The following is a 27,219-nucleotide window of genomic DNA, read 5'->3' as shown; positions in this document are numbered from 1 at the left end:
CATGTCAAGCCCAAAAATAAACGTGGGACGCCACATGCTCGGTTACATAAAACAGCCGCGAGAGCCAGCCCATGCTGGAAATGCCTTTTTGCCCTTCCCTGCACAGCTGTTGCCTTTTTTTTTTCTCCCCTTTATGCCTTTCTAAACCTTCTTTGCTAATTTTCTTAAGCTAGAGTGTGAGGAGCATTGGGCCAGAGGAGGAACAGGAAAATGGCTTTTCTGGTGTGGGGGTGGGGGGCACACACGTCGCTACCGATCAGCGTTTACTCCGTGACCACCCCAGCACCCATGAGGTGAAGAGCTCCATAGAGAAATCCTAAAATGCATTAAATTCAGTACGACCAGCTCTGAATTGCACATCCTTTCTTCTCACCGACGTTGCCACGCCACCAACTCTGCATTCTGCGCAAACCTCTGAGCAGCCCCCTCGGCCGGGGCTCATGCCCGAAACCCAGCCACTCCTTCCCATCCCAGTGCTCACAGCCCGAAGCGCCGCAACGGCAGCGCCCAGCGGAGGGAGTGAAGGCAAGCTAAATGCTCAGGTAGGGTGTTCTAAGGAATGGTGAAACTGATTTTCTGTATGACTTCTCTTTCTCTGCCCTGTGCTGCTGCCACCAGGTCTGCGCTGGTGTCGCAGCTGGTGGGGCGCCCGAGCCATCCCAGGGTGGTGCTGGTGCTCCCCGAAAGCACATGCACTACCACCGAGTACTCTGCGCACTTTTTTGTGTTGTTTTGGCTTAAATGCCTCTGCAGTCGGCCCAGCCCTGGTGTCATGCCGTCACGCTGTGCCCTCCACCAAGGGATTAATAAAGATGAATTTGCCCACACTGGGGTTTAACAGCTTGGGTGAACTTTCCCAGGCAAACAGTGTTTTATAGGCCCATTCCAGCTGGAAAAATTTATTAACATTATCTTTTTATGTAGCACTTCAGAAGAAAACAGGACTCCTGCCACCAGCAGCTTCAGGCTGACATGAATGATGGGTCTTGCAACGAGCGGCAGCTGAGGCTGAAATTTTGTCAGAGCCGCTCAAGCCTTCCAGCTTTGGCTGACCTAACCGGGAAGTGGAAACGTGAAGATGGAGCAACGGCCCATCAATACACCTATTGGCATAAAGTAATTATTAAGGATAGTTCTAGCACAAGGTGCGATGCACTGATGCCTCTGTGCTTCCCTCACCCTTCGTGCGCCTGTGCAATGAGCATCCCTGCAGACCAGGACAGTTGGGAACACGTCCGGAGCCAGAAATAAATAACTAAATATTCCTGATTTCATGTTATAAGGGAAGTACAGAGAGGGGGCAGGGCTGGGAGGCATCCTAGCTGTTAATTTTTCTTACTATGCCTTTTCAAAGGCAATTTGCAATGGGAGAGCAACTCCTTGTTATGCCAAAAAGCATCTGGCCATCGCAGCTGGCAAGGTGGTGGAGGCAAACATGGAAATAAAAAAAACAGGTCTTCTGAGAGCTGTGGAAGGGTATTGCAAAGAGAAAATATTGATTCCTGTAAGACAGTTTCCCCCCCTTTTTTTCAGTAAAAACTAATGCAATTTACTGAGAGTTTGCTCCAAGATCTCTCCAGTTACCCCAGTAGAGATGAGAGAGAAAGAGACCTTGCTGCTGTTCATGGCTCTGCTCCAACCTCCTGAGGCCCCGTCCACCAGGCCCCAGCAGCAGGCAGGGCAATGGGTTAAACCCTCCCGTGCTAAATCTCAGGCTCTGGTTTCCTGTGGCAAGCGTGTTGCTGGCCCAAGAGGACCCTTTATGCTTATAAATATCTGAAAGGTGGGTGTCAAGAGGTTGGGGCAAGACTCCTTCCAGTGGTGCCCAACGACAGGACATGGGGCAATGGGCACAGGTTGGAACACGGGAAGTTTCACTTAAATACAAGAAAAAAACTTCTTTCCTGTGAGGGTGACAGAGCAGCGGAACAGGCTGCCCAGGGAGGCTGTGGAGTCTCCTCTCCTGGAGACATTCAAAACCTGCTTGGACACGGCCCCCTGCTCTGGGTGTGCCTGCTCAAGCAGGGGGTTGGACAAGGTGATCTCCAGAGGTCCCTTCCAACCCCGACCATTCTGTGATTCTGTGACCCGGGTTTTTGCAGAACTGGTGCTTCTTTTAGGCAACCACGTCCCTCTGCTCGCCTGGGCAGCACCGCAGGTGACCCATGGCCAGAGGTGGGGTGCAGGCACTTGCAGAGGATCAATGTCTCAGCCTGTTTTTTTTTACATCCATCGATGGATGGATGGGGAAGAAGGATGTGAGCAAGCCAGGGAAGTAGGGATGAGACAGAGCAGATGGGAGGCACAACGATTATGAAGAAAGCAGTCCTGAAAGATTTGATCTAAAGCCCCCTGCTCCAGCCCAGCCTCCAAGGAGATGGCAGAGAGAAGCACAACCCATCTCGCTGTAGTTGTCTGCTTGTACCAGTGCTCTCTTTAACTTGTTCTAGCTCTCTTTGCACATTTTCTTGTGGTAATATTTTTAAAATTATTTTAAAATAATAAAGATTAATGTTTCTGGCAAGACCCCACCTTTGCACTGGACTCCTGAGTACATGTTTCAGTTTGACCATCTCTTGTTGCTCTGCACTGTCTGACCATCCATGGTAAAACACGGGGTGCCAAAGTACAACAGAAGCTGCCAACACAGCTGCAGCACCGATAAGACAGGAACATTTGTTTGAGGAACATCTTCTATTCCCAAAATAAAGAGATGCAGAGGAAGCATGCAGGGCTTCAAGTGCGTTGTTATATAGCCCACAGATCAAAGTGCTTTTTGTGTATCCCAGCTTCAAGACCCTCCAAAGGGTGAGGGAAGCAGAAGGTGTCTTTGTTCCAAACTACTCCAGTCGCTGCATCCTGATGTTCCCCTAACAGTAGTTCGAAGAAATTTAGCGCTTCACTGGCGAGGCAGGTAATGGTTTCTGCTTAATGAATATCATAAACACTGCTATCATAAACAAGGACATCAGGGCTCCTGCATCTTTTATTTTCTTAATCCTAACTTCCACAGAGGAAGAGAGGCATCAGGGAACAGCTGGTAACAGAAACATACTCCATCCTTTCTCTTTCGAGACTTAAGTAAAGTCCAAGAGAGACCCGTTTTCATTAGTGAATTAAAAAAAAAAAAAAACCAAACCCAACAAACCCAGGATCAGAAGTAGTCATACTTAAAATGAACTTTTGAGGATCTCCATCTTCATTGCAGGAATGGATTTAAAAAAAACAAACGAACAAAACACACAGCCCATGCCACAGAATAACAGACCCTGGAATAGCCCAACTGGAGCAGGCTGCTGAGAGCCTTTCCAGTCCACTTTCACTTTTATACCAAAAAAAGGAGGTGTTCCGGTTATAAAAATCAAAATAATATAATAAATTTATAATATATAATAAATATATAAACTGGATAAATCTCACAGTGAAGAGTTATCCCTTAGTTCAGAATTTCCTGGGGGGCTGCACACCAGCGCAGCGGCCGGTACCACCCGAGCCCCAGCTCGGCGCCGGACGGCCTTGAACTGCTCCTGCGAAGCTGCTTCCCTGCCCTGCAAGAGCCAGGCTGGGGCTACGCGCTCCCAGCCCCAGAACTCTGAGGTTCCCCAGCAGGGCTTTCTCCTGCCTTTCAAAGACCCTGGGCAGCAGCGCCGCATGCCAGGGCACCGACCGCTTCTCCAGGTGGTAGCCAGGAATTTCCCCTCGTTAGGGTGGCTAATGAGGACAGGGCAGCACTGGTGCAACTACCACGGCCTTGCTAAAAAGCAAGGCAAAGACAGCGGGCTGGGCAACTGGGAAATTAGCGTCAGTTTAGCACAGCTTGACCAGAATATTTACATTTTATTAAATCTTTACAATCAATTATAATCAAGTACTCAATTATGTACAGATTATGTACATGTTAGCCCAGACTTTTACATCACAGTACATAGTTGCCCTTAGAAATATTGTATACACTTAATCACCAGACAGTAAAACCCAACAATAGTGTTACAGCACCTGTTATTAGACATCTTTCATAAGAAAATATACGGCTGTAAATTGGCTGGCTAAAAAAAATCTTATAAAATCTGAACATACAATATTTCATTCACAGAATGGGTTTTTTATTCTATGTTCTGACTGATGCCTTTTGCATAAGATGTCCTGTTTTTAACCTCTCAACATACACTTACTCACACCTAACACTACGCCTTCAGGTACACTGGCAGGAGGTGGAGAACCAAAGCTGGGCTCATTTTGAAACTTCATTAAGAAACAATAAATGTAAACAATTGAGAAGATTCCTTTACGATCAAAGGATAAATTAATTGGCTGATCTGAATTAGATGGCGCGGAGTAAGTGCTAGTTCCAGCTGCGACTCCTGAATTCTTCAGTGTTCAATACCGTACACGTAACTGCACAATACCATACAGAGAAACAGGCGATTACTGATTAATGATGTACGAGCAGTATTCCACATGGAGGGAGCAGACTTCTGAAAACCTGGGAGGAATGCTTACTCCCCTCTCCAAGAGGCTTGGGTTTTTTGATGAATACATTCTTTTTGCTTTTTAAGATGTCAGTGACAGAAAATTGTATCATTTTCAGAATGATATGAAAAGGTTAACTAAAGCCTATTTCCTCATAAGGAAATATAAGTGAAAATAACCTGAATAAAGCTGCCCCCCCGCCCATTTAGTCCTCTTTCCAAAAAGGTCAACCTTACCTGATTCAGTTCTGTAAACAAAGCTATGGCTCTAGTGATGGTTTCAAAGGTAAAGTAGAACGAACTGAAACAACAACAACAAAAAAAACCAACCCAAAAGGAAGGAGGCAACAGTCATCTGAGGTAGGCCACCACCAAAAATGATGCTTCAGATCCATACGGAGCTCTGGGATCATTTGAAATCCCTTAGAAAGAGAGCTGATGTCTGCTGCTTTAGCAGTAGGGGTGGAAAAAGCAGTTTAATAAAAATGAGCTCGTGGTGGCAAGGAAAGTTAATCTTTTAATAAAATTTTACATCTACACCTAAATTTTCTGCAAGTAAAAAAAGAAAACCTTTAGTTGTTATATTGACAGTCTTAACGGAGTGACCAGAGGGCTTCTATAGCTATAAAAATAATTCTATTTCCACCAAAGGAGCTAACAAGTATGAAGATGTAGTCCATGTCAAAGAGCACAGCAGCAAAAGTGCTCCTTTTGTGGCACTAAGCACTAACCCATCAGAGGAATTATCAGAGTGAAAACTCTTGATCTGCACCTGATGGTTTTGATCCTGCAGCTGACTGCACTTGGCCACGTCGCTTCGAGCCCGGACGCCACCAGGGGAGCGCAGCATCCCTTGGGTGCGGAGCAGGGCTCCAAGTGACGAAGGACACTTAAAAGGCTCCCACGATCAAATTCCTTACACGAAGAAACTCATGTAACAACACATAAACAAAAAAATTCTCAGCTGAAAACCCCCAACTGCTTCAAGCCCTACTCATTCAGTCCAAGCCTCCATACAGTTATTTGTGCAAAGGAATAACTAAATTTAAAAGCTAATTTATTTAAAAAGGACACTTATTCACTATTCGGCTACTGCTTCATTTCCTCCTCAAAATTACCTCCTACTCTAGTGACTTAAAGTTATCATTCAGTTTATGGATAATATTCTGATTGACCATCATGCTCTCAAAAGGTGCCTGTGCATTTTGATACTCTTGAAAGCAAGTGTCATTAATGTATACAACATTTGCCTGGGATTTCTCCGTTCATACTGTACAGGAGTATACATAAATACATACAGTATGGCTGTACTAATTAACAGTTGCATATTCAGCACGCATAATTTCACCAGCAAAATGAAAGGTGCAATTCAGACTGGGGCGCTTTTTTTTTGTCCATTTTAAAGATTAACATAAACCTTCATTTTTAGCCTGATGCAGCATATAGGCAGTGTTAACTTACTCTTTAATATAAAACAATTCTTTGAACCACAGTTCACTAAAAGCAGTTTATATAAATCAAGTTAATTAGTTTTTGGCAGTTTCTTTGGACACAGTCAAAACATCTCTTGGTTGTTTAAACATCCCCATTTTTATTTAACTGATTTTTTCGTAATAGGGATAACAGATGAGGACTCCCACTTACCTGTACCGAACTCCGGAAGCCCAGAGTCACATACCAGTCATCCTTGCAGTTCACGCCACTGTACTTTGAGCTATGGACCCAACAGCCAAAATAGTTGCGCTTCACTACTGGTACTGGCCTCGTTGCCTTAAGTATCACACGTATAGAAGTTGCATATAAAAAGAATGACAACAAAGTCAAGCTGTTAGAAGTCAAACTTGTAGAAAAAGGAAGATTTTGTTATAGCTGATCTAGATCTGCTTAGTGTCCTTTCAGAGAATATTGCCAGTTTAAATTCCGTATCTCAGGGTAGACTGAGTTTTTCAACCTGGAAGGACAAAAGAGACATCTGCAACTCAACCTTGTCCACTTCACCTTAACCTTGAGCCCAACTTTCATAACACACCAAGAACCTTTATCTTGTATACTCCAAACAAGCAAGTCTCTCAGTTTGCCTGAAGGAACCTGCTTACAAAGTACCCATTGCCTTTGGTTTATACGGTTTCTCTAGTTGAAAGCAGAGCAGAAGGGAAAACTCGTATGTCATCGTGGTCGTTCTTCATGGTAACAGATGAAAGGTGTGATGAGCAACACTTACGTTTCACTGTGATATGCCACGACAAAAACCAAACTGCTTCTAGCTGTCTCTTAAAGACGCAACAACTGGAAACATGATTTCACCTGCTGCTATCAATGAAGGCTTTTAACTCATTAGAGATCAGCGAAACCACACCTTTGTTCCAACAAAAACAGTGGCTGACCTACTGCCTTTGAGCGCTCTCATCAATAACCGCTACATGGTATGTTAACCCCACTGCGTTCAACTTTTGCTTTCCAGAGACCAAGGGAGCATGACCTCTCGGAGCCTGGAACACAGAAGTCGGGCTCGCTCCCTGAATGAGCCTCCAGGGTTACAGCACCATGCAGTGGAGCCAGACAAATGCTTCAATTGCACGTTCCCATTTTCAAACAGGAAAAATTAAAACAATACAAAGAGCGCGTGCTGGATTTCTATGGTAATTTCCAGGTGAAACCTGGTTGCTCATCACAATACTGAATATGTTTTCTAGTTCTCAGGTATTAGGGCCTCTCACTTCTACCCAGAGAGTTCACCATTTGTTTACTAACAAATAAGTTATTACTGTAAGTCATAGCTCATCCTTTTCCATCATTTCAAATGCTTCTATATCTTCATTCCAGTCTGCTAATATGGATTCCATAGGTTGTCCTTTATTATCCCAGTTAACTTTGGAATTTGACTCTGTCTCCGTCTCTTGTTCCTGAGGCTGGTGATCCCCTTGCGTACATGCTGGCTCCGGAGCACTAGACTCAGCACTAGCCTCATCGGTTCCAGGGACGTAGGAATCCTGATTTGAAATGGAAATACTGTCACTGTCTGCATGAGCAGGAGATAAAGAATCAGGGTCAGTAACATCAGAGTTTTCTCCTTCTTCAGGCTCCTCACTGACTGCACCAACATCCTGAGACGCTGAAGTAGCTTCTTCTGAATTCTGTTTATGTGAATCATTTTCAGAAAATTTCTGGTCCATATTCTCCATTTCCAAGTCTTTGAGAGGAGAGAGGAAAAAAAAGTTTTGAAAAAACCTTAGGAAGGCAGAATTTTATGATGTATTTCAAGAGCAAGGTCACTTCCCTTGGCCTTATTTCCTCAAGGAAGTGCAGACTTTCCATTGATATGGAAATTTAATGTTATTAAGGAACATATTTTACAGAGGGAGGGGAGGGAAGACATTTAAACACATTGTAAACAGGGCAAACAATATAGTGAGACCAGTTTTGGTTCCTCAAACTTGAATGGTGATTTCTGGGTCAGTGCTAGTTACCTTCCGTCAGTCTTAAGCAAATACCCACTGCGTGCACTGCTGAAATTTAATAGTGTATTTTAAAGCACTCCCAGATCCACCAGGATCCCACTTCTAGGCAACTGGGAGACAGAGTTTCATAAGATTACTGAACTGTGAATTAAAGAGAGGCAAAGCCTCCCTCATCACATCCCCACTCAAAGCAACTAATTTACAACTCAAGCAGTGAGTTAGCCTGTAACTTCCCAACAGCTGTCCGATCTAACCATGCAGATTTCTTTGGCGTTTGACATTTATACCTAGCATACAGGACATTAATGTTTCAAGACTCCTAGGGAGTTTAACGGCATACACCATGTTTAACACGGGATACTTACTGCTATCAATAATGTAGTTTGGAATCATTTTACCTTTAAAGATCGTTGCTGGGATTCCAAACGGAAGCACGAGGAAGAGGGGAAGAAGCAAATATGCATTACAAATTCTCAAATGCAGAGCCATCTTTTCTGTTTAGTATTTTGTAAGAGCACCTTAACCATAGTTATAAACAGAAGGAAATTGTAAGGAGCTCTGAAGAAACAATGCTAGCTTTCGGCACATTGCTTTTGCAAATGTGCGGAAGTCAAATACTGCCGCTAGTAGCCACTGGTTTTCTAAAGATACTTGTTCTTACATACTCTGCTTGGACAAAGCAGCGCTAAGAGAGAGGCTTACAAAAGGAAAACCTAGAATTTTCTGCCATATGCATATATTTTAATTGGGAATGTATTACCTTGCAATTTTCTTGTATTATACAAGAAAAACTGCAAAATTACTGAGATCAGCAGCCTTATTTCTCAGGATAACCACTTCTCCTTAGATAGGCAAAAGAACTGTAATAGTTGTCTCTTTCCTTTTGGGTACCAAGAATGTCACCGGGGAGCTTGATAACAGATGCATTTACAATGTAGGGCACTGGAAACACACACACTATTCCTGACACTACTTCAAAGCAGATTATGACAAAAGGGGTTCAGAAGGAATCCAAAAGGCTGTATTTTCTCATTAGTCAAACTGACATTTAACTTATGATCAGCTTTTTTGGATGTTAATGTTAACTTGGAGTGGGGGGAGCGGATGATGACACATCTCAGATAATGGCCTTCTTACGAAAAAACTAATACCAACATCAAACAGAAAACTAGAGCTACCAAGTAACACGTTTGCACCTTTGGGTAGTGATAGAAATCATTATTGTACATTTCACATTTGCCATGGCACAGATGGAAGCTAAATTTGTATAACTAACTAAATTAAGGTAGGTAATCTTACCTCTGTCTTTTGCTTTATCAGAAAGGAGCACCTCCACAGCCTCATACTCCCGGATTGCATCCAGTAAAATGTTTCCTTCCTTGTTGAAGAGGAAGAGCATGGGAATTGTGATATCATCGGTATTCTTTCCATCGCCAGCCATTTGGAAGAGAGGAGCTGTGTCACTACTGCTTCCCTCGTTGTCATCTAGCCAGATGCACACAACAGGAAAGGCAAACAAACCAGGCCCGTTAGATAAACGGGCTATAACTCTGAACTTCAGCAGACTTCTTGAGCAGCTTTCTACTGCCCAATCAGTTAAGAGGATCCCAGGCAGAGAGTAGAAAGTTAGTAGTAAAAAGCAAAAAGCCAACTTCTGTACTTGTTTTCCTTAACATTTTTATTTGTATCTCAAGTCTTCCTCAGCAGTTAATAGATAGCACTATTTCAACACTCAGTGATCCTTAAAACAACAACTTCTAATCTGCAAAAACAGTAACAATCACCCATCCCAGTTTGTTTTGCTACACTTTCTGCACAGAACCAGACAAAACTAAAACATTTCTTCATCTTCTGAAAGCATAATTTCTGTGCTGGAATACTGTCATCTCAGAGAGTTTAACAGCTTCTTGTCAGCTTTCCACTATCTTCAAATCTGTAAAATGCAGGTTACATTTACACAAACAAAGAACTTAATTTTATTTACCAATAACAATGCCTCCTATTGCACCAGCTTTTTGAATGTTCCGTGCCTTTTCAGCAAACATACACTGGCCTCTTTGCATCAGAGCAATTTTCTCTTTCACTGCCTCAGGGTTAGTGATCTCTGAGCATCCATTATATGGCTTAATGGTTGCAACAAATCCTCTTGTCTGTTTAGAAAAACAAAAACAAACAGAAAGATAATTAGAGCGCTAGGTTCAAGCTTGCAAAAGATCCCTCAGCATTTTCCTTTAGTCAGTTAATCTAATGCATTTAGTGTTATCTTCTGCCAGTGCAGGCAGTCTTTACCTTGAAGCTGTTGCTCCAAGAAGAGAAGAATGACCGAGTGAAAAATGTAATTCTTATATTCAGTGTACTTTGTCTATACCTGTGAACTCCTGCCTCTGGAAAATTTCTTCTGTCAACTGCTAGCCTGGAACTCCTCTTGTGGGCTGCATCTTGCCCGAAGTCATTGGGTTTTCCTACTGCTTCTAGTAGAGACCGTTGCCTCTGTGATATTTCCTTCTTCCATCTAGAGACAGCCTTTTATAAAAGCTTGCGCAAAGAACAGCCTACTCTAACTATAAAAGGGTTTTGCTAAAATGCAAATTCATGGCTGACATGGTAGGAAAACTTTCCCTTAAATTAACATCTCTTAGGATATGCCCTGCAGATTATATAAACTTGTTTAAAAAAAAAATAATCATACTACGTATGCATTTTAAAACCTAAATCATGACTAATGACTCAGGAGCAGAGCACAGGCAACAGACCGGTAAGCCGCTCATGTAAAAACCTCACTGCTGTCATTCTGTCATTGCTGTGCCCTGTCATTCTAACCACTGTACTTAACTGATCACCCTCTAGCTGGCCACCCTGAAATTGTACCAGTACTGTAAAATTTAGGCTTATGCAATAAGGAAAGTAACAGAAAGCTAGGAATGGATCACATATACACCTTACATACCCCTGCTTTGTGTTTGGATAAGTCCATCCCAAATTGTGCTGGTCCAGCAGTCAAGACCACCCTGCCAAAGAATGGATGGGAAACAATTTGAACAGCACGAGGAGGTAGCTGTTGCTCTTTCTGTTGCTGACTGGAGAGTTCAATCATTTCCTGCATGAACCGTAAGCCATCTTCAGCATCAAGTGAACTTGCTGCCTGAGTAATAAAGAAACGATAAACAGTTTCTTCTTAAATGTTTGAGAAACTTGAGGAAAAAAAATTGAATCTATGTTTTCTTGGACCACTGCTACAAAAATTTTAAAATACAGAGTGCATATTCACTGGCATTCATTCATCATATCAAATAAAGAAGTTATATAAAGTTAACTCCACCACACAGAAAACTAAACATACAAACCTATACACGTCCTAAACAAATAGAAGTACCTTACACTGCAAGCTAGTATTTTCAGGTAAGATGCTGTTAGCTGTATCACTTTGACATGAACAGCCTCCTTCTAATTTAATGGAAGATTAGTTAAAAGAGTTACAAGAGTTGCTCAGGCAAAATATTAACAAGCATCAGCCTGCTAAATACAGTTGCATGTGGAGCTCACGTGCCTCCTTCCACAGCCTGGCTGTCCCTCCTGAACCTTTAGCAGGATTTTACTGAAAGTTTTTTTTTTAAAAAAAGGTACTGTGAAGTCTTACTTGCACTGCATGCTGTACTAACTGCACTCTTCCATCTTTCAGATGAATCAAGCTGACTCCCATCTTCTTTAGTATCTCCAAGTGTTCAGGATTACTGGCCATGAAATCTCTGGCTCTCAATGGTGGTTTTGGTCCACTTCCCAAACTCTCTTCTCTGCCCAAAGATAGAGACCAAAGCTTTAAAAACCAGATTATTCTTGAAACATAACTCTCACTTTATACCTACCCACCATAACTAGAATTCCTTGGAATGACGTTGAATACAAGGTTCACTAGAATGGCAACTTCTAAGTCAAGCTATCTTTTTTAAAAGCTGTCAATATTATTGATGATTTTGTAGTGCAAAAAACCATACACAATGTTGGTAACAAAACAACCATATGCTATCTCATATTCCTCAATAATATGCATTATTTTAAGACTGAGTAAAACCAGTTTTCCTCATAGAATTGCTACTCAGTTTTACTCATGAAGTGTAAATATCAAAGAGGTGGTCAGAAGAATAAAACTTCCTCAGCTTAACAGACTGTCCTAACCTTGCCTATTTTGAAGAGTTTATGTATTGTAGTAAGCAAATTGCGCTACCAAGTGTTGCAGAACTATTGAAGAGACTACAGAAATTAATTTTACAAACCAAAGAGACACATTTCCTGTAATACCTGGGTTACAATTCCACTTGAAGTATGTGGCTTGTTAAGCTCCTTTTGCTTTGAAAGGCTTGCTAATTCCTGCTGGAAACGAAGTACATCTTGCTGATGATGTGAGAGAGAACATAACCGATTTTTCCCATTGCTAGGCTATCTGTTCTAAAAGGACTCCAAATGCAAGCAGAGCAAGTTCTAGAACACCTCATATTTCTTCTCCCATACATAACAGACTCTTCTACTTACTCCCACACTAACAAAAACCCCAGAAAATATTCATCTTACGCTCTGGAAATACCCCTAGGACAGCTCTTATCCACCACATTTTTCAAAGGTTCACGAATACTCTGAGCAAACATAGGATCATTTGGGAAAAGAATCTGGGTGTTTGGACAGGTCCAGTCAAAGTTGCTGTCATCCAGCTCTGTGTATTCTGTAGTCTAAAATGAAAGATACAGGTCACCTATTAAAAATGCAGGTTACATTTTTATACAAAGCAAACCAACAACTAGACCTACCCTTAAGTAATCTGCGTACTCAGGACATTGAGAAGCTGAATGCAGTAAATGTCCTACAACCACACAGTTTCCAGGACTGAAGAATACATCATTCTTCTGTGCCACACCTTGCAACAATAGAGAGTAAGCAGCGCACTACAATCCCTTTCTAGGGATAGATAGATACCATGCCAGTTCTAATTTGTAACTTACCAAACTTATATCCACCATTCCTTGAAATTTTTTGCAGAAACAGTTAAACTTCTGCTGACAAATACTACTTCTCAAGCCTGCTCTGACACAGCTTGGGGCCCTGTACTGTTGAGTGCTGGACAACTAAAGGACGTATTTTCAATTTCATTTGATATTGCCTTTATGCTGAGTGGACCAGCCTTGAGTAATTCTTGCTCTGTATTACTAAGAGCGTCACATCTTTTCATATGAACAAGAGATTCTCCTCCTCAGGAGCCATACTGACTTACAAGTCTGAATGGGCAAGGATGAATTTGTAGATAATTCAAACAGCCTCTAGCTTCACAAAAGATGACAGAGTTAACGTTTGCATAAGTTGCTTTTTTGTAACATGTGAAACCACGTGGAACATGTACGGTGATTTGGAGCCATATTTAGCCTGCTCTTGGTTTTGCAAATCAATGGTTGGGTAAGTGGCAAGTTAGTTTTCTCATCTATAAAAATTAATGCATTATTTACCTACTTAGAAAAAACCTGCAACATATTAGCTAATTAAAAATCAAGTATTTAAAGGCTCCCTAAAAGACAAGGCCTAAAAGGCTATCAGTTTCCTAGAATAAACACTTTAAAGTACCTATGCTCTTAGTGCGACAAATTGTCACATCACTTAAAGATGATCTTGCAAGCACTATAGCAAGCATCAGCATAGTAAGACACGACCTTTCCTGTTTATGAGGATAAATGCAAACAGGATGTTGGGTTGCTACTACCAACTACCTCACAAACATTTCAGCTTATAAGCACTGTGTTTATATTAAAAATAATTTACACATTCAATTTTCTTACCATGTTTTCCCACCACCACATAAATTCCTTAAGAGTAACACACTCATCTTCACAGCCTTTTAGCCATTTAACACATTTTGTTGACACCATTTTCAATAAATCTTTCTTACTTGTATTATGCACATTAGCAGCTTTGACTTAAAGAGCTTAAGAAAACCGCATGTGAACAATTTACTCTATCCTCTTTAGCAGCCTTTTATTAACATTTGCAGTTCTCAAGAGAACTACATATGTCATGCCAGCATTTCACACATCATCAGCTGTGGGAACCATGTCTGCCTCAAAAGTATCAACTTCTCATGTTGGGAATGAGAGTTATAGAAAATGCCTGCTCCTTCAGACCCTTCAGGAAACTTCTTGCACTGTTTAAAAAAAAAGGTCTCTATTTCCAGAACTTAGAGACAAAAGATAAATACTGAAGGAAAGGACATTTCAGAGAGGGTGCAGGATCTCCACCATCAAGGAAGATGAAAAACCAACCCCCCATTAAATATATTACCAGTGTTAGACATTAAGAGCAAGTAATTAGAAGTTCTTCATTGCATAACACTAGAGTCCATAAAACAGAGTGCTTTTGACTCAATTTTAAGATTTCTCCAGGACACACGGCTTGACACATAACATGAGCATTTTCCTCTGATCCACACGTTATCATAAAACACATAGTAAAGGGTAAATATAGAGGCACACTAACATAAGGGAATTTATGTCCCTGATGCCCTAGACACCTCTCCACTCATGTATTTCTATTGCTTGCCAGTAGTATCATTGCCTTAAATTATGTCAACCTTACAGAGGACAAAAACCAAGACACGAGTATTTAAGATGCTTCACAGCACAGTTGTACTACTCTAGGTTATGTTGGAAGGCTAAGTAATTTATAAACACAGAAGTGTTTTCACATGTAGACAATAGATGTCTACTGCATAGACTAAAACAATTAAATATCCCAGAAGCTATAGCGGTATCTTGTCAAACTAGCTTTGTAGCAGTCTCAAAAAACTTTTCAAAATTTGCCAAGGGTTCACACAGTAAAATCAGCAAGAAGAACAAGCATGTTGCTGCAAGTATTTTAGGAAAAATAGACGATGAAGATAAAAATATCATAGTGCATTATTTTCAAATTTATACAGAGATGGGGAATGATTTTCTTTTTAAATATTGCTAATATTCCACAGCTTTTTTCTCAAGATTCGGTGGTGCAGAATGCAGTCATATAAACATTATTCATGCTCATGTGCCTGTCACTGTTAATATGATGAAAAAGTTCTTAAAGTGTTAAAACTGGTGTATTACTTCACACAATTTTTTCTTCCATTTCCTCTCATAATAAAAGGAACTGCTTCAAAGCATCACTGAAACTTATTTAAATTTGAGCCATTACTTACTGTATTTTTTTTAGAGATGGTTTGATTTGTGGTGGAAAGCCAAAGGGGTAATAGATGAGCTTCTGTAGTGAAGATATAATCTTCAATGTCAAAAATCATGTCATCTTTATCAGCAAACAGCAGGTAAAGATATTTAAACATCTCAGCCAGAAAGAAGGAGTCCATTCTATGGAAAAAAAAAAAAAAAAAAAATGTATGTCCTTTAGGAAGAGCCCCTTTTTTCTGAAACATCAGTAAAACAAATATGCATATGCTCTATCTCTGAACTCTTCATGACTATTATTGTTGAACTTCATTCCATTAGCATTCCTTCCACTTGGAAGAAACTATGTTTGGAGGAAAATGATTCAGCATGTTCAGTACAAAATACCATTATAGAGGAAATAAGCCTCTTTACAAACTTCTAGATATGAAGTATTTTTTGTTCAAAAGTAATTCATCTGTTGCTCTGAGACAAATGAAATGTTACTAAACTAAAAATATTCTTATGTAAAAAACTACAAAACTATTGAAATTGTTTATAGACTATGACAAACAGGTAATTTAAGTCTTGGTTATCAAACTGAAGACAGAGCTACTCACAAGTCAATTAATTCAATTACATAAACAGTATAACTAGGTTTTTCCCCCCTTATAATCTTTTTATGAAAAAAATCATTGCAAAAACTTTTACCTGTCTTCATGACTTCCTGTACGAACATCCTTCATTGCAGCAAACCCACAAGGTACTCTTGCATACTTGTTCAAGTTTTCAATGAGTGTTTTTCCTACTTCTAGATAGTAAGGGTCCCCAGTAGCCTTAAAAGAAACATAAAAACCAAACCCAAACATATAGGTGTGCTTAGACTTACTGTACAATTAGCAGCTTTCATTTTCTTAATATGAATTTATTGATTCCATACCTCTCAGGCACCAGTAAAGTCTAATTTTTGAATAGTGCTAAACAGTCATAAGAGAGACTACTGAGATACTACTGCATTAGCTTTTACAGATATGCAGATAAGCACATGGAAATACTTACAGAAAAGCAAAGACATTTAGGCACTGCTCTTCTCTGCAAGGTACAAGCAGCTTTTGCTCTTAGTCTCCAAGATCTCTTTAAGAGAGATCAGCAACACCTAAATATCTTTAAAGATATGGACCTTTGTCACTTAACAGTTTTCTTTCTAATTTAAGGCATGCAAAACAAAAGTCCTAGGACAATTTTTGATAACCAAATACTTTAGTCTTGTTTATATACGGAACTGTCTCCAGTAGATAAAATGAGCTGGGAGATGCACTACTCATTCTATTATTGGAAAAAACACCAACAAAATTCTAAGTGCTGGACAAAGTGACCAGAAGTCAGAGAACTGAAAGTGATCTTACCTTATACAAGAAGTAAGTGCTTTCAGCAAATTCAGGCCTTAATGGATGCTGAGCCCAGTGAACTCTGAAGTCTGTTGTGAACGCCTGAGGAAGAAAAAGAACAGACAACAATAAATGCAAGAATGAAAACCAACAGGGTTTATTTTGAATTCTACATTAACTGTATTATGACAGCTAAAGTACACAGCAGTGGAGGACTGAAGGTCCAACATCAATCTCAGGAGGCTACAAGAACCTCTGTCCAGTTAGTACATTTGAGGCCAAAACCTAAACCAGTGCTCTAGCCCACTTAGTACGAGTGAGATTTAAGCTCGTGTTAGTGCAGGAGTCTGGACACCACTCAGCCGCTTGACAAATGCCCAGCAAGTGGAGTTCTGGCAGGAGGTGCCAGATGAGAACACATGCTCCAGACACAGGAGCCAGCATGCAGCCTCCAGTTGTTCCCATCAGCACAGGCACACAGCTGCTGCTACAACCAAACCAAACTAGCTTGGTGAAAGGCCACTACACAGAGATGACCTGAGCTTTGACAAATACCATTTTTCCAAACATACCAACCACCTGACACTTCTAATGCATTAAACTGTCATTTTGGCCTGACAGGTGGTAACCAGCTGTTTCTAACATAAATACCACAGACTAGAAGCCAGTTATCTAAAAACTTCCCTAGTGTACGTATTCACTCTTACTACGCACTGGCAAAAGCCACTTCTGTGATGGCTTACATTCACTACTAGTTCATTCTAGGGTTTAAGCCAAGTCCTTGCTAAAGAGGATGGCGTATAAGCTTGAATAAGCTTGAAACTGATCTTTCAAAGTTTCCTTCGTAAGTACAAAGCAATGAAAAGACAACCCCAAAAAACCCTAAGAAGCCAAATCATACCATTTAAAGCACTCAAAAAAATAATTCCAGTGCTTAGAGAGCGTTCTTTGGTCTCAATTTCCACATTAGGTGAAGAATGCGATGTTAATTAAAATGTTCTCTAACAGAAATAAGCTTACACCAGAGGAAAGTCAAAGTTAGAAATGGAGTCAGAAGCTCTCTCATTTATTTTGGGTCATCACAGAATAAAGACACACACTTCAGCAAGTAAACAGGCTTTTCTGTGCAAAATTAACCCACTCAAAGACTGCACTTGCAAAATCTACAGATAAGCTGTGTACCTACTTTTAAGGACGTTATGCAAAATTTCAGAACCTTCTCTCAGAACAGTTCAGTCTTCAGTCTCCTTCCTTTGATTAATAAAGATGACTGATCTTTAGCATTAATGTTATTACATTACTAAGCAGCTAGTACTACCTGTGCTTAAACAAGTTTTGTACACTGAAATGAGTCAAGGTCAATTCTGAAAGGCTGAAATATAAAGTCTAAGTAGTTATTAATAGCAGCAGCTTCCTATTATTGTGTTAATTACAGCATAATTGAAGGAAAAATATTTCATATCCAAAACACAGCTGTTGTACATGCAGAACTAAGTCACATAAGAATGCTGTGGAAATGAGCCTTTAGCTTTAATAAAACACATATTTACTATTTCTTCAAATTGTTATCTAAGATTGCTCAAATTGAGGTAAGAATTAGTTTACATGATCAAAAGATTACTACCTTACCTCCGGAAGAAAGTTATGTTTTTTTATAACCTGATACAGCATCTCATGAGTTTCAATAGCAGGTCTAATATCGCCCTTCAACACCTAAAATTCAATAATAAAATTAGCACTAATTCACCATGCATAGGAATAATACTTAAAGTCCAGCACACTCACTGTGTTCATGTAAAGCTACACACCAATTTCCACCTTTCCAGCAGATACTGTATTACCCCCTTTCAGTGTGAGCCACACATATTCGTTAAGAGCTTTTTAACAAAAATCAGTGACCTCATGAAGACTACTGCCAATGTAGAAAAAGGATCTTTATTATTTAGAGAACACCATGATAGAAATGAGATTTAGTTTGTCTTAAAGATGTAAATGGCACACAAACTAGAAAAAATTGTCACTAGACTACTAAAAAGGCAGCTTAGTTTGAGGGTTTTCATGACTAGGAGCAAAGCAAGCAAATCATACAGACATACTTGTCTCGATTCTCAACATGGCCAGAAATGCACAATAACTCGCATCATGGCACTGAAGTGACAGCAGGAATGAGTACAGAAATCCTCATTCAGTATTTCTGAAAATCAAATTACTAAGCTTGACTTGCAATTATATATCCAGTCTACTTAATTGTTTACTCGTTATTAAAATCATCTGCACATGAGTTTTAAACCTTACCTGCAATCCAGGGAAGAAAGCTAGCAAAGAATCCATCCAGGTCCTAGCATTAAGCATTGGTTTATGAATATGAACATCAAGAAGAAGAGGTGGTTGGCTAATGTATCTCATTATGGCATCGTAGTGCTGACAAACATCAGAAAAATCATGAGTTTATATTACCAATACATTTCATAAAACAGATACAGAACACCAGATTACGGCATTTTATTTCAAAGGAAAAATCAGTACTACGCTCCGAATCATTATTACGTTTGGCAATGCACAGTAGTTTCTAGTTTTGCTAACTAAAAAGAAGCGCAGTAAATACTGCAAAGCTCCACAGTATTACACATGCAATACACATCACCTTGTCCAAGTAATACACATCCAATAAAGTATATTCAGCAGCCACTTGATAAAGTAGTAACTACAAGAGTTAAGGCACATTGTTTTGGCTGAATCTTTAAGCACATGCTAAACAGAGCTGAAATTGCTTTCTCTGAACAAGAGAACTCTAAAGCAAATACATCTCAGGAGGAAAAGGCAAAAAGGAGGTATAAAAAAAAATGAACAAAGCAGCTGGACTTGATGGCTTAGAAGAACTTTAAAACCTGGTAGCTCACTTGTCAACCTGCTGACTTCTACTTCTATACTCCCTAAGATAGCTACCTTTCTTGTTTTCTGAAGCACAGAAGGTACAATCATGAGCACATGGGCAAAATCAATAGGAGACAGTTAATTGACATAATTGAGGCAAAACATAATAGTGGTGGCTGCAGGTTAGGAGTATGAACTAATCATTACACTTGAAGTGTTGCAACAGGCCTTTAGCTGCTGAGTTATTCCAATTTTAATACTGTTTTGATATAAAATCATGCTATATAAAATAATTTTATGACATAAAATGTTTTTACTGGATATTGCTATTTTCAGAAGAAAGAATGCTCTTATGAAAGAATAATGATGCTGACAAAGTTGCTTAGATTACTAAATTCGTAAGATTAAGTGTGTTTTTTCACTTTGTAAGTATACTTAAACATATACTGAGCCTTAGGATCTGCAGTGCAATGCAAGATCTAGACTTTGATTTTCTGATCTTTGTTGCTCCAGGACAGAAAAATTGTACCATGGCTTGTAACAAGAGGCCCTTATGTTGTTTCACAGAAACATTTGCAGTATTGCACTCTTCAAGCTGATCTTGAAATACAGCTTCTCCTGTACTGGAAACATGGAAATGGTCCAGAAGATTCTGATTTTCATTGAATAGGGTTAAAATAGCCGCTCAGTTGACAGTTCACCCAAACCTAGCAAAAAATCATATTAAAGAGCTGGCGCTAGACACATCAGAATTTACAGAAATTCTGCGAAAGATCTCTTCATAGGCTTCTCAGGCTAACAGCTGACCGACAATACAATTAGTCTTAAATCTGTTTTACAGAAAGCACAAACCTGAGCAAGGTGTTAACTTACTGTGTTAAATCTTTCCAGGAAACTGTCATCTCCCAGCAAGACATAGGCTTTTAATAAATATTCATAATATGAATCTATTCCTGCTCCAACTCCACTATCTAGAAACAGCAGAAAATGAAAAGGTGGTTTTACATTAAGTAGCTACATGGACATTTTCACATGGTTTCATTTTGATTTTAAAGGCTCTTTCAGTAAAAGGAAAAGCCTCCTATCACTAGAATTAAGGCACAGATGGATGCAGACACACCATACTGTATGGCTACATTAAAGGTTTTGCAGTATCAGCACACAGAGCAATATGAACAGACATGCGCTGAAGCCAGTTATTTCACTTTTCCTCACAGGAAAATAATTCTACTGCTGCCATATACAACGATATTCTTATTTAGATTTTTCCTATGTACTTGTAGTAGAATCTGTGAAAACTTATCCCAAGGCATTCCCCTCTCAGTATTAAAGTGAATTAGATGACACTTTCTTTGCAATGAATGAAACTAGTTTCTTTTACAAAACACCCTTTCAGAGTAAAGCCAGGCTTCGCTGTAGCAGCTTTCTCCAGCACTGAAGTGATGTTATTCCACTTGACTATCCTATTAACATTTTTAAGTAGTCTAGATAAATGCATTGGTGTGGATGTCAAGGTTTTTTCTTGCCCAAAACCACTTGTGGACACTGATTCAGATTTAGAATACCACACACCTTTGCGGACCCAGTCTCCAGTGTGAATATTAATAGTAACGCCTACTAAATTGCTGCTGCGCTGTCTCTTTTCCCAAATAAAATCAAGCGCTTTCCGTGCATATTCCTGCGACAACAAAAAATGCTTGTTAAAGGAAATTAGAGAAACACATACAGGAGAGACTGTTGTTCTTTCATCTATTGATATTAAGATGCTATAAAGTAATACGTTTCATATCTAACAATTATAAAATTCAGTAATACATTATATAGGCTTAAATAGCAGGATGTTCAGACCACATTTTATATAAATAGTTGTTCTGTTGCTGATTAGGAAGAATGGTGCTTGACTACACAATTATTTGCCAATATACTGTATAGCCTTAGGCAAGTGAAATGTCCTTCTGCACAGGTTTTCCACCCTAAAATTGTGAATACAGACAGGAAAGTAACCTAATTTTAAAAAATTCCAGTAACATAACAGTCAGAATCAAAATCACTGCATCTTTTCAGACATCTCAATGTGGAGCAGCAGACCCTTTTCATTAATATATAATTTTCCAAAATTACAGAACCATAGAAGAACACTAATGAGGACCTAATTCCCAAAAATAAGATATCATGGAAAGCAAACCTCAAATACAGATGTTCCTGTGAATCGGCTTAAAGCTGCAAACTCAAGGATCAAGGTACCTGCACAAGCTGTACAGGTATCAGTTTCTGTTCCTGTTCGTGCTTCTGGATGTCTTACACCAAATTTTAAGTTAACCTAGAGAAAAGTAGAGATTACCATCTTTATTTTTACTACCTGAAAGAATTTACACTCCTGTGATAGGTGTGTAGAGCAACTATATAACCTATGCTTTTTCCAAAGACAAGGGGAAAAAAAAAAAATCTCACCCCCCCCTTCAGTTCTGCTCTACCACACACAGTCAACTCAAGCATGCACAAAAAATTATCCAGAAGTACCCAAAATAATCAACCCTCCAAAAAAGGACTCGCCCAATTGGCTGTTGCCTGATTCACTGGACATCTGAATAAAAGAATACCACCCTCAAATTCTAATTCTAACAATTTATTTACCAGCAAACCACCTCGGAACATCACACATGCTCATGGAAATTAAGCTTTGAAGATACCTTACTACTCCTGGCTCCAGAGTATATCTGCTAGATGGACCCAATTTTGTTGTGGGCACAACGTAACTTTCTGCATTCCAGAGAGGACTCTCTCAGCAGAAGATTGTCAAATCTGACAATCTGGACGTTTTGAATTTAACATTTTCACTGGAAAAATGCTGATTTACTGAGCCTAAATTTTTAATTTATGGGAAAGTTTCCAATCAAAGCCACATCTCACAAACTCAATGGATTATTTGCATGGGAAGTAGTTTTCTGTCATTCAAATAATGTGTGCCATGCATTGTTTGAATTTGATATAAGTTTCTACAGTAAACGAATATTTTCAGATTATAGCTACCTTTGCCCTCTTAAAAATATGGATGTAGACCATGAAGATTAAGTAGTTTTGTGCTAATTCACAAGCAAGTGCTTGCAAGTTGCTCTTTCACTGTCTTAATGATAGACATGTACCAAAACTAAAATTACTCTCCTCAGCTATTTGGTAGCGCCTACAGTAGCAGGGAGCAAGAAATTGGGAGACAGTGATTAGGCAACATTTCTGCAGTTACTATTTACCCTCAATGTATGCTAGAATTTTCAGAGCTGGAAACATAGGGAGATTCAGAGAGACTAAAACTGCATTTTAAAATACTAGGTAGCATGTATTACAAATGAGCAATTCATCAGCCATTGATTTTCTGTACCCTTAATAAATGTACAAGTGATTTTAGAAACAGAGATAAAAACAAAACAGAAATTTTGCTTACAGAAGTAATTCCGAATTGCAGAAACCAGAGAACTTACTCTTGGATAAGGGAGACCACTAGTGGTGTTAAAAGCAGGCAAAAGCTTGTAGCCTAGTTCCTTTGCCATGTGCAGAAGTTCACCATTGTACCACTGCATATATTCACCTTTTTCTTTCAGCATAATCGCCACTGAATGCCCACCTAGGAGACCTCTGAACACAAGAAAAATTATCCACATCTCAGTAGATCTATTAATCTCAACACAAATGCAGCAATTTCTACAATTTAGATGACTATAAGTAACTGCTACGTTCACATGGCCCTAATTTTCAGGAATGCTGAGCAGATGCAACTTCAGTTACAACCAAGGTGAGCTCTCAGTATTTTGGAAGCAATTCTTATTGTTCAGGATTCAGTCCTAAACTATAGTTGAATCACTGATTCATCAATATAGTTAGTCAAAAATAACAACAGACACCTCTAAAATTGCATATAACTATCCTGCTCTGATCCTCCTTTGAGCAGCAAGTTGGACTAGAGACCTCCAGAGGTCCCCTGAAATAATTGATTTAAGAGGTAGAACATTTCAATGCTAAGGGTAATATAGTATTGGCTAGTGCAATCTGTAAGACTGTTTCCATTAAGAAAAAATACACACTGCTACCTCAGCGTGCACAGCTTCTTTTTAATAAAAAAAAAAGCTATGCCTGCAGCAGTTAGATGGGGGCCAACTTGATTCAGTACCACTGCATTGATTCCTGCCTAGCATTTTAAAACCTTTCTTAGGGCAGGTGTCAAGCTATGCTGACAGAGGTACAACTGTTAAACGTTGCACAGAAACAACACAGAAAGGTATGCCTTAAGGACATTTTGCTAAATGCCACATTTTTAAGTTTGAAAACATTGAAGTTACTCACCCAAGGACTCTTATGTTGGTTTCAAAGACAGATACAACAATGTCGTTATCTAAATTAACATCCTTTATTACTTTTTTTACAGCCTCTTCAAACTCTTTGGTTTTATTTAACACCTGGAATACAAATGTAATCAGGTGTTTATATTTCAACATAGCTAATACAGTCACACTCAGGTGTGGAAGAACAAGTGCAATGAATTGAAAAAGAAATTAACATTTAAGATTGATATTCTGGTTCTGCAGGGGCATACTCTGATACAGTGCAGACAGACATCAGTATTATTGCTTTTCTCATGATACACATGAAAGAATAAAAGCTGTACACAAAGAATAAGGTCACTGAGAATGTACCTAATCCATTACCCAGGGATATATTTGTTCATGGCTTCCCCTACTCCCATGCTGTGACTGTAGCGCAACAAGACTCAGTGGGCTACAGGCTGTGCTGGCAGAGCAGGCAAAGACTGGCCTGCTCTGAAGCCTCCGATTTCACAGAATCCTCCTACCCATGGGCTAAGAAGCCACATCCTAAGCTCGGTGAATCGTCCTAGCAGTTTTCCTCCTCAAGACAGTTTTCTCCTTGTGCCTGAAGAATAGCTCAGGCATTTCCTACAGATTTTTACACTGACTTTCTTTTAGTTCAATCGATCTTGAAGAATCTTTGTGACAGAAATGCTCACACCAGCACATCCAGCAGGGGAGTAAGTCAGGCCAACCAGTGCAGTGACAAATGTTCTTTAGCTGTCTCCCAAGATGTGAAACAGACGAGTAATCACCTCAGGTGTACGTATACAAATGCACACAGTCTAGAAAGCAAACAGAAGGAACTGGAGCTCCGTGCCCTCTCAGAAGGGTACGACATCATAGGAGTAACTGAAACATGGTGGGACACCTCAAACAACCGGGGGATCACAATGGACGGTTACAGGCTCTTTTGTAAAGACAGGCAGGGTAGAAGAGGTGGAGGAGTTGCTCTCTACATTAAGGAAAACCTTGATTGTATCGAAGTCAACCATGGCGATTGTGACTGCTCTATCGAATGCCTCTGGGTTAAAGTCAAAGGGGTCGTCTCCAAGCAGGACCTCACAGTGGGCATCTGCTATCGACCTCCTAACCACGATGACGAAGCTAACAAAGCTGACAAAGAGATAATTGGGGCACGAAAGGAAGCCTCTGGACAACAGAACCTGGTCCTGATGGGTGACTTCAACTACCCAGACATCTGCTGGAAGAACAATACGGCAGCTCACATGTCATCCACCAAGTTCCTGGAATGCATAAAGGACTGTTTCCTCATACAAATGTTAGATGTGCCAACCAGGAATGAGGCACTGCTGGACTTGGTGTTCACAAACCGAGAAAGCCTGCTTTGTAGTATCTCGGTTAGTGATGGCCTTGGCTGCAGTGACCACAATATTGTGGAGTTTGGGATCCTGCTGAGCATGCTGAAGGTCAGCTCTAAGACAAGGGATCTGGATTTTAGAAGAGCAAACTTCAGCTCACTCAGGGCTCAGTTGGGAGGGATTCGATGGGAAGCGTCCATGGAAGACAAAGGAGCCAGTGGGTGCTGGGAATTCTTCAAGAACTCACTCTTGGAAGCACAAAGCCAGTTTATCCCCTACAAAGGAAAGGGAAGTAAGCAGAGCAAGAGGCCCCCTTGGCTCAACCATGACCTCCTGGGTCTACTCAAATCCAAGAAATGCATACCAGAGATGGAGAAGTGGAGGATTATCTGTCGAGAGCTACAAGGGCATTGCCAGAGTGTGCAGAGATGCAGTTACAAAAGCAAAAGCCCAGCTTGAACTGAAACTGGCTGTAGATGTCAAAAATAACAAGAAAGGTTTCTTCAGGTATGTCAACCATAAGCAGAAACAGAAGGAAAACACAGGCCCACTGTTAAATGGAAAAGGAGACTCAATCACGAATGATGCAGAAAAGGCTGAGGTCCTCAACACCTGCTTCACCTCTGTCTTCACCAGCACTGGAGGGTCCCAGGCTTTGGGAACAAAATTGCTGGTTGATCCAAACACCGACCCACCATCAGTGAAGGAAGAGTTAGTACATGAATTACTACAGGAGCTTGACCCCCACAAATCAATGGGCCCTGACGCCATCCACCCGAGGGTGTTGAGAGAGCTGGCTGACATCATCGCCAAGGCCACTCTCCATAATCTTCGAGAAGTCGAGGAGAACGGGGGATGTCCCAGAGGACTGGAGGAAGGCAAATGTTACCCCTATCTACAAGAAGGGCTTGAGGGAGGATCCGGGTAACTATAGGCCCATCAGCCTTACCTTCAATCCCTGGGAAAGTTATAGAATGAATCCTCCTGGGGGCCATCACAAGTCAAATGAAGCACATGATTGGGAAAAGCCAACATGGCTTCACTAAAGGCAGATTGAGCTTGACAAACCTGGTGGCTTTCTATGACAAAGTGACTTGCCTGGTTGACATGGGGCAGGTGGTGGACATTGTCTACCTGCACTTCTCCAAGGCCTTTGATACGGTCCCCCACAGTCTCCACCTGGAGAAATTAAAGCGTTATGGCCCAGACAAGTGGTCTGTGCAGTGGGTGGGGAACTGGCTGACAGGCTGCACCCAAAGGGTGGTGGTAAATAGCTCCTTTTCCAAGTGGCAACCTGTCACTAGTGGGGTCCCCCCAGGGATGGATATTGGGCTGAATGTTATTCAACATCTTTATAAGTGATCTGGATAACGGCATCAAGCGTAGCCTGATGAAGTTTGCGGATGACACCAAGTTGAGTGGGGAAGTAGACGCTCCAGAAGGGAGAGCTGCTCTGCAGGGAGATCTGGATAGGCTGGAAGAGTGGGCCAGCAAGAACCTTATGAAGTTCAACAAGGAGAAGTGTAAGGTCTTGCACCTGGGAAAACATAATCTGGGAGTGCAGCACAGACTGGGATCCACCTGGCTGGAGAGCAGCTCTGTGGAAAGGGACCTGGGGTTCTGGTGGACAGGAAGCTCAACATGAGCAAACAGTGTGCTGCTGTGGCCAAGAAGGCCAACAGGATGCTGGGTTGAATCAAAAAGGGCATCGCCAGCAGAGATAAAGAAGTTGTCATCCTGCTCTACTCAGCGCTTGTCAGGCCACACCTGGAGTACTGCGTACAGTTCTGGTCCCCGCTATACAGAAGGGATGTGGACAGGCTGGAAGGGGTCCAGAGAAGGGCCATAAAGATGATCAAAGGATGGGGAAGCCTGCCATGTGAGGATAGGCTGGGAGAACTGGGTTTGTTCAGCCTTGAGAAAAGGAGGCTCAGAGGGGATCTCATCCCCATGTCCCAGTACTTAAGGGGCAGCTACAAAGAAGATGGAGACTCCCTTTTTACAAGGAGTCCCATGGAGAGGACAAGGGGGAATGGACACAAGTTGATCTTGGGGAGATTCCGATTGGACATGAGAGGGAAATTTTCCACAGTGAGGACAGTCAACCATTGGAATAATCTCCCCAGGGAAGTGGTTGACTCGGCCACGTTGGACACCTTCACGAGTCGTCTGGACAGGGTGCTGGGC

The 27,219-nt window shown here is 40.7% G+C and overlaps 1 protein-coding gene across 1 annotated transcript in view; it reads right to left on the bottom strand.

The window, feature by feature from the left end:
* Positions 1-3,817: 3,817 nt before the first annotated feature.
* The window catches only part of EDEM3 (ER degradation enhancing alpha-mannosidase like protein 3), a 34,593-nt gene continuing 11,191 nt past the window's right edge, over positions 3,818-27,219 (bottom strand). Inside the window, exons 5-20 of the mRNA XM_064454384.1 lie at positions 23,691-23,803; positions 22,832-22,985; positions 21,541-21,675; positions 20,928-21,033; positions 20,229-20,326; positions 18,777-18,902; positions 18,111-18,194; positions 16,500-16,583; positions 15,805-15,929; positions 15,132-15,297; positions 12,494-12,648; positions 11,565-11,718; positions 10,875-11,069; positions 9,912-10,077; positions 9,227-9,412; positions 3,818-7,659 (exon numbers count right to left, since the gene is read on the bottom strand). Coding sequence (XP_064310454.1) covers positions 7,241-7,659; positions 9,227-9,412; positions 9,912-10,077; positions 10,875-11,069; positions 11,565-11,718; positions 12,494-12,648; positions 15,132-15,297; positions 15,805-15,929; positions 16,500-16,583; positions 18,111-18,194; positions 18,777-18,902; positions 20,229-20,326; positions 20,928-21,033; positions 21,541-21,675; positions 22,832-22,985; positions 23,691-23,803 — 2,466 coding nt within the window. The 3' untranslated portion in view covers positions 3,818-7,240. The remainder of the gene's footprint in view (positions 7,660-9,226; positions 9,413-9,911; positions 10,078-10,874; positions 11,070-11,564; positions 11,719-12,493; positions 12,649-15,131; positions 15,298-15,804; positions 15,930-16,499; positions 16,584-18,110; positions 18,195-18,776; positions 18,903-20,228; positions 20,327-20,927; positions 21,034-21,540; positions 21,676-22,831; positions 22,986-23,690; positions 23,804-27,219) is intronic.

The sequence above is a fragment of the Phalacrocorax carbo genome, chromosome 6, assembly GCF_963921805.1.
Source record: "Phalacrocorax carbo chromosome 6, bPhaCar2.1, whole genome shotgun sequence".
In the NCBI taxonomy this organism is placed as follows: domain Eukaryota; kingdom Metazoa; phylum Chordata; class Aves; order Suliformes; family Phalacrocoracidae; genus Phalacrocorax; species Phalacrocorax carbo.
This window is presented reverse-complemented; position numbering and strand designations above follow the sequence as displayed.